Genomic DNA, 8,635 nt, shown 5'->3' on the forward strand with positions numbered 1-8,635 from the left:
TAAGCACCTCTTAGTAATTATAGATGCTTTAACTCGATATACAGAACTAATAGCGCTTAAAACTAAAACTCTGTTGTTTATTAAAAATAAAACTTAAAAACCATTAAACCATTTAAATACATCTGAAAACAACTCATACTCAAATGTGTGCTTAAGACAGTAGCACACCAATAAATGGTGGCAGCGGTGGGATATTGCAATACCGGCGGCACTGAGTACTCTGAATCATTCATATCATATATCAATTAAAATGTCACCGCATGAAGCATTGTATGGTACCCCAGTTAGAACACCTTTCCATGTATTAACGCCTACAACTAATCTATCAAATCCTTTAAAAGAATGTATAAATGCAAGTATAAGTCGATATGATATCCTTCGAAAGAATTTAGAAGAATCACAAATCATAATGAAAAGGAATCATGATAAAATAGCGAAACCAACTAAAACATATAACGTGGGTGATAACATCTATATTCAAATCAATGTCAGAAAAGGGCTCAACTATAAACTAACACCTAAGTTTGAAGGCCCATTTAACATTTTGGAAACATTAACGGCCAATAGGTTTAGAATTCAAAACGTAGCCCAACCCACGGATGAGAGAATAGTACCATTGTCTCACATAAGAAATTAAAAAGAAAAGAGAGGAAAAGAAGTGAGGAAAAATTTTATTTTGTGTGACTAAAAGTTTTTTTTTTAATACAGGAGTAATTACATATATTTTTTCTCGTTACAGGTTTCCAAGATGAATTTTTTGTTGTTGGGAGTGATATTGTTCGCTCAGACATTTTTCTCGTATGGGATGAGTTCTAAGACTAAAAATGTATATTTTAAATATGGCAATATAGTTGAAAGACAAGAAGATATTTTTATTACATCAACCAACGTAATTGTCGAAGTGCATATGCAAGCAATTTTTCTTCAAGAGAATGATGTCACTAGCTTAAGAACCGCCATTTCAAGGTTTTCTGCATCATTGGATGAGTTGCATAGGAGACATTTTCATTTGACTACTAAGAGTTTGCTTGGATCAACATTAAAAGTTGCAGAGATGCTATCTGATGACTTGAAAAATAAGACTGGCGAGACAGGATCTTTGGCTTATGACTTTTTGATGTGGACTGTAGGACACGAACATAAAGAAAGACGGAATCCGTTCATTTATGCTGCAGTAAGCATCTTTGGGTCTGTTGCAAGTTTAGGTTTAGGACTTTCCAATCGTCTTAAAATTAGTAATCAAAATAAGAAAATTCAGTTCTTGACTCATAAAGATGAATTGATTATGTCAGAACTAAGGGATCAGTTAGCTTCAATCAATAAAATTATGGATTTGTTAAATGAACATTCAGATAATATCGTTCAAATTATGGAAGTACAGGATTTGTTGGCAACATTAACGTATTATGATTCAAAGATAGATCACATACATAACAGAATTGCACATTTCATTGAGAAATCCAAGGATTATGTAGAAGCTATCACGTTAGCAACTAAAGGTGTATTGTCGCCCCATTTGTTGCCTATACGTTACTTAAAATTAGTTCTGGAGAACGGAAGGGATAAACTAGGCTATGTTCCTTTGTTAGACGAACATAGGTTAGAATTTTATTACAGCCTAATTACAGTAAACGTAGATAATAACAAGATTAGGATTACAATTCCCTTTGATTCTTCTGATGCCTGGCAATCTTACAGGATATCACCATTTCCGACTTTCATGACGAATCACTCAAATCCAGTAATATCCAGTTTGACAGGACACGTATTGATTTCCCCAGACAAGGAAACATATACGGTCATTGAAGACTTAAATCAATTAACTCACTGTTCAGACGCAATGGATAGAAAAATATGTACAGCTGACTCATTTGAATTCCGTAAAAACTTAATGGATTCATGCGAGTTAGGTATAGTGCTAGACGGTGCTCTCTCCCATACAAGTGAAAATTGTCTGGATAAGCTTTATCCCTTTGACAATAAAGAATTCAATTGCAGACTAAATAATGGCTCGTGGATACGATACGACAAGGACGGCTTCAATGTATCATGCCCTGACGGATCCACATCCTTCAACCACATCTTCGTCGCAGCAGATGGCTGTATCGGGACTTCCCCGAATTCCATGGTGACTGGTCTACGGACAATCATCAGAGAACGAGCCTACTTCGCGAACTTCACGTGGACCTCTACAATGCCAGCACTTCCTCTCCCTTACAACGGCCGTGTGGCAAAGCAGTTGATGAAACTTACCGAAAAGGACCACCTGTCACCGACTTATGAAGAAATTCTTCACCCCATAATACTGGCTAGTTTGAGTGTCACGGCGATGATATTTATCGCCGTGAACATCCTTGTTTGGCGTAGGTTACGGCACAGCAAGCAGCTACAAAGGAACGAGTTGCATAGCCCTGACAATACCCCCTACCTGATCCAGTTCAAAGCTGTATGAGTGGCCACCTCATTCGCTAAGGGAGTAATTTGTCAGGAAGATGTTTGTATGAAAAGCTGATTAGTACGCTAGTAATATGTAATTAAAGAAATTCTCTACATTTGCATTGTTAAAAATACATTTAAAATAACATTTAAAAAAAATAAATAAAATAAAAAGGATATAAATCATTTTTTTCTCTCGGCATCTAATAAAAGTATATAAGCCGGAATGTTAAAAAAAGAAAAGAGAAACAGAATCTATGGGCATCTAATAAAATATATCAGCCCTATATATAAATATATATATATATATATATATATATATATATATATATATATATATATATATATATATATATATATATATATATATATATATATATATATATATATATATGTACGAAACCGTGGTATGTGTACGTACCAGGAATTCGTGTTTGTGCACTAAAAATTGAGTATCTTGTTTCTGACAAAGGTAACAATTATTCTTTATCAAGTTACCGAATCATTTGTAATTCAGAATTTATTTTGTTTTTTGGTACCATGTAATCATTTGCTAGCAATGTACCATATATATGATCTTGGTTTTATCATGCATTTTTTTTTTTGCTTTGGTAATATCTTTTTTGTATGTATTATTGTTATTATTTTTTGATGTGCCTGTTTGGACATTCGTCCTCAGTTGGTTATGGCTAATGTTAAACAAAGAATAATACGTATGTCCAGTCACACCTAATGACCATGTTTCGGCTTGTTATTAAATTTTTGTAAAAAAATTGAGATAGCTGGCCGAGCTAATGTAATGATTAGAATAGTTAATATTACATGTTTAAAACAAATGACGTAATATGTCATGTTGGTTGGAAGAGCTAACCGTGAGATTTGCTGTAGTCATTCAAATTATAAGCAGGATGTATAATGCTAACCTCGCAGATTGACATTCTTTCTTAACGTCAACACATTGTCTCCTCGTGTGAAAGTTTGTGACGTCACCGGATGCAGGTGTCTTCCGATTCCGTCACTTGGCTAAATTAAAGCAAGCATACGATATTTGTGATATCGGTAATTTATTCAGTTCATATCTAAACTTCACCAGAATGGGTCATGTGGACCAACACAGCTTCCTCCAGTGATGGAGATGTTTAACTCTGTTGTTTATTAAAAATAAAACTTAAAAACCATTAAGATGTATTCAGTAAACCATTTAAATACATCTGAAAACAACTCATACTCAAATGTGTGCTTAAGACAGTAGCACACCAATATATATACATATATACATACATATATATATATATATATATATATATATATATATATATATATATATATATACATATACATATATATAAGTATTTATATATATACATATATATATATATATATATATATATATATATGCATACAATATATATATATATATATATATATATATATATATATATATATATATATATATATATATATATATATATGTTTATATATATATATATATATATATATATATATATATATATATATATATGTATATATACATATATACTGTATACATAAGCATATATACATTTATAAACAAGCACACATACGCAAATTGCATATACAAATATAAATAAATATATATATATATATATATATATATATATATATACATACATATATATATATATATATTTATATGTCTGTGTGTTTGTGTGTGCTTGCGATTGCGTGCATGTGCACATATACATGTGTTTGTTTTTTTACATACATGTATATTTTTCTCAATAAGTGCTTACCTTTAGCTTTTTTCCACCCGGTGGGTTTTATTTTACACCTGGTTGGACTGTTGGAATGTAGTTTGGTAAGAATCTCTCTCTCTCTCTCTCTCTCTCTCTCTCTCTCTCTCTCTCTCTCTCTCTCTCTCTCTGGTATGAAAGTTCATAAATCGTTGTAAGAAAAGATTGATATATCGAATTATATTTTATCTTTTTTATATTTCATCCAACTGTAACTCCTATGTAAAACTCAGAGTACAAACTATTGGGTCACGGTAAATGAGCAGTAAGAATTTTACAGTATCTTATAGGATGAGCCCTTTTTTTTTATTTTTAAATGATCGTGTTGGCACTAAAGACTTCGATACATGAAGATGATGAATATCGGTGCTTTTCCTCCAGATTAACTGGCCCATGTTTGTCATCCATTATCTCTTGCCTGAGGGTACACTCGGCCACACTATCCTGTTTCCTTAGTTCCTTTCCTCACTGAGCCTTGGCTATTTTCCCCGTTGGACCCCTTGGGCTTATAGCATCCTGCTTTTGCAAGTAGGGTTACAGGTCAGCTAGCAATAATAACAATAACAATAATAAAAATAAATATAGATGCTCATTACTGACTTTGGAGCTGTTTGTCAACTTCGCCTGTTGTAAACTTGGATGCGTCATTTACAATTTGGTTTGGTGTGGCTTAGCCCCGCTTCAGTTCTATTTATGTAAAATAAGTGTATTTGTATTTTGCTTAACGTATTTTATGGTAAATAGTAAAAAGACTACTTGATAGAATCAGTTATGCACCTTCCATCGTTACTCAGAAAAATATAAAAATATAACTTTTAATTTGTTGAAGGGTAAAGGAATTGTACTACCTTAGGTTTGGCCTCCCAGCAAAGCCCTAACTAATTCAAAATGGGAAGAAAGATATCCATTTAAAAGATTAATTTTTAGATTAAAATGAGATTTCAAATTAAGCTGATACTTGTTCATAACCCGTATTTAGTGACGTTTACTTTTTAGTGATTAAAAAAACCTTGCAAGGATTCAGTGCTCACTAATGTTTAAATCAATATTTTCATCTCCATTACGGTTTTGTCTTTATCATTAATTTTACTTATGGCTATTGATAAAAACCAAGTTCTGTTTATCCACATGACTTGATTAATTATTTTTCAAAAGTTTCAGACATCACATACAAAATATTTTATCAGCTACAAATAGTTATTGGCGAGTGATGTTCAGTTTAAAAAATCATGGATGAAAGTTAAGAATTACAAAAAATAAGATATCCCATTCATTGTAGGGAAAAGAAGAGCATTTTCTTTTCGATAAACATCAAATACTTTCCAAAAATCAATGGATTTGAAAATATACTGTAGCACGAAATTGTCAAAAGAGAGGCCATGGAGGATATAAGATCCTTAAATTCTAAAAAGGTATTATCAATCCAATAAATCACGTCATAAGAGCTCAAAACTCAAACTATCTTTTAGCATCAAACTTTAAAAACTACAGCTATTCACATATTTGATATATCATACGTCATTCTAAACATTAATTCAAGCCTCTGTTTTAGAATCTATCATTCCTTAACACTCCATTATTCAGAGGATTTCAATTAATTAATCGTGATTTTATGAGGATAGAAATATATGCAGTTTTTTTGCAATTCAGTGGTTTAATAAATAGTAAATTAAAGTTCAATAAATATACAAGTCAACAATTACAAAAAGGACAGATATCTTTTGATAGACAAATGAAGAAAATTTCGAGTAAATAGAAGAAAAATATAGAAATTAGTGAAAATATAAGTTATTCATGTTAAAGGTCTCTTTTACTGGGGAGTACCATAAGCCCTGCTGGGGGCAGCGAAGAACTCGCGAGACTCCTGGGATTCGAAGCTGGAGAAAGAGGGCCTTGGGCGCTGGGCTCTGGGGGCTGAGTAGGATGGTCTTGGGGCTGAGTATTCCCTGGACTCATCGGAATCGGGATACCTGGCTTCTCCTTCGTAGGTGACCTCTGCTACATAACCTGAGTCTCCGTTGACGAAGTACCTGACGGTCTGGCGACGACCGTCGGGAAGCTGGACGGTGTAGGAGCCCTGGGTCTCGTCCTCATTGCGGGATTCCTGGTGCTCGAAGCTGGCGCTTGTGGAGTCATCGTGAACGCCAAATTGGAAGTTGTACTTGGCATCTTCGAAGGACTCATCTGACCGTCCGAAGGAGCGTTCAAAAGAGCGTTCGAAAGAACGGTCGAAAGAAGGACGCTCGAAGGAGGAGCTTTCAAAGGAGTTTTCGAAGGAGTCGAATGAAGGACGCTGTACCTGAAAGAATAACGAAAAATATTTCTGTAGTTAAAACTTCTCAATCATTACTTAAATTTAAATATCCAATATGCAAAAATTAAACGTTTTCCTGACAGGCTGAAAATTCCATTAAAAATTATATCTTTATTTCATATCTATGGTATTACCTGTGGTGCAGGAGCTGGTCTTGATGGCCGCCTGGGGGCAGCAGCTACCTGTGGGACTCCATAGGAAGTGGATGGGCGAGTTGGTCGCTTATCGGCAGCAACTACGGCTACCAAACCCAAAACGAAAAGAATCTGAAATAAATTAAGAAATTATTGATTATTTGATGTCATTTTTTCATTTGCAATAATATTAAATTACACTATGGATTACTATAGCAGAGGTTGTGTAGCTTTCCTGTCTGAGAGGTGGGATTTCTATTGGAGTCTGTATTCAATTGAAATTCAAATTTCTTATCAATAAGCAATTATTGACTAATTAAAATAGGATGGACTCGTCTCTTCTATGGTAAAATACTATAATTGTAGTTTATTGTTGGTCACAACACCATCCTCGCATCTAGATCAAGTTACTATATGTTTCATCTATGATAAATCAAACAAAGTGAGCAAACTTAGTCTGCAAAAAGTGCAGAGAAGAAGGATAAAGATAATATGGTAAAAGTATGAGAAAACGAGAATATATAAACTCATGAATTATATTTTAGACATTTTTGTGTTTTGACTAATGAGATAAGCTTTACATTTCTTAATGGCATGGAAAAATAGAAAGTAGTAAATATTTCAAATATATATCTTTGAAATTTGGAAAAATTAAAAAAAATGAAGTATTCAGTAAAATTAAAATCTTTCACTCTGCATTTACAAATTTCCCAAGTCATTTCAACTTTGAGTACTAATCTGCAACACTTGTGATACCTTGGTGTTCATGTTGAAGACAGAAGGTGACTGATGGCTCGTGAAGATGAACGTTAGTTTATATAAGGCGTTTATGATGACGTCACACGCAAGTTTTTGCCTTACACTTTCTTCTCCTGTGAGGGTGGGGTCAGACTTAGTGAGCAATAGTACAGAAAAAAAAAGATAACAGGATTATAATAGACACCACGTTCCTAGAAATCTGGAAATAACTTGGTGTGGTCAAGGACCCTATCTACCGGGCCTTACTCGTTGTATTTCATTCTTGTGGAGATACGGATGGTGGCCACAGATACAGTGACCTAAACTTTTCATATTTGGAGTGAATTCCTGTTTTCAATATATTACTTTTTAGAGGGGAAGTTAGGCATGCATATTGTAGTTTATTGTCGTCTAATTATTTGATGGTAAAATATGAATACAACTGTCATTAGAAACTAGAATTTTTTATTTAACTCATATATATATATATATATATATATATATACACATATATATATATATATATATATATATATATATATATATATATATATATATATGTATATATATGTATGTGTGTTTATATGTGTGTATGGTTGTGTATATATATATATATATATATATATATATATATATATATATATATATATATATATATATATATATATATATATATATATATTATATATATATGTGTGTGTGTATATATATATATATGTATGTGTGTATATATGTGTATGGTTGTGTGTATATATATATATATATATATATATATATATATATATATGTATATATATGTGTGTGTGTATACATATATATGTATATATATATATATATATATATATATATATATATATATATATATATATATATATATATGTGTGTGTGTGTGTGTGTGAATATGTATATATATGTGTGTACGTATGTGTATAAATCACGAAAGACGACATTTGATGAACATGATATATGTATCGTAGCTACGAAAGGAAAAATAAAAAATAAATCTTTATTGGAGTTAGTACTTTCGTCCTATTGCTGACATCGATGGACTCACGATGAGAATAAATATACAAAGATATCGTATTTATACAGGAGAATTGGATCCCATAGCCGTAATTTTTATTAATATAGATAAGTTCGATTATAGATAAGAGGATGATAAAGGATTAACGGAAAACAGACTAGAGCTTAGGTTTAAATTGTGACTTTTGGTACAAGCAATTAAAAAGGTTTCAACAATA

General features: G+C 32.2%; 1 protein-coding gene across 2 annotated transcripts; it reads right to left on the reverse strand.

The window, feature by feature from the left end:
* Positions 1-5,866: 5,866 nt before the first annotated feature.
* On the reverse strand, positions 5,867-7,517 carry LOC137623749 (pro-resilin-like). 2 transcript variants are annotated; one of them, XM_068354577.1, is made up of 3 exons: positions 7,413-7,517; positions 6,705-6,788; positions 5,867-6,507 (listed from the first exon to the last, which is right to left on the reverse strand). In XM_068354577.1, exons 1-3 carry the CDS (start codon positions 7,422-7,424, stop codon positions 6,019-6,021), a joined length of 585 nt encoding a protein of 194 aa, XP_068210678.1. In that variant the 5' UTR covers positions 7,425-7,517; the 3' UTR covers positions 5,867-6,018. The 2 variants fall into 2 exon arrangements, with proteins under 2 accessions (XP_068210678.1, XP_068210677.1); XM_068354576.1 differs by having other exon boundaries at positions 6,657-6,788.
* Positions 7,518-8,635: the final 1,118 nt, after the last annotated feature.

Source organism: Palaemon carinicauda, chromosome 30, assembly GCF_036898095.1.
Source record: "Palaemon carinicauda isolate YSFRI2023 chromosome 30, ASM3689809v2, whole genome shotgun sequence".
Taxonomy (NCBI): Eukaryota; Metazoa; Arthropoda; class Malacostraca; order Decapoda; family Palaemonidae; genus Palaemon; species Palaemon carinicauda.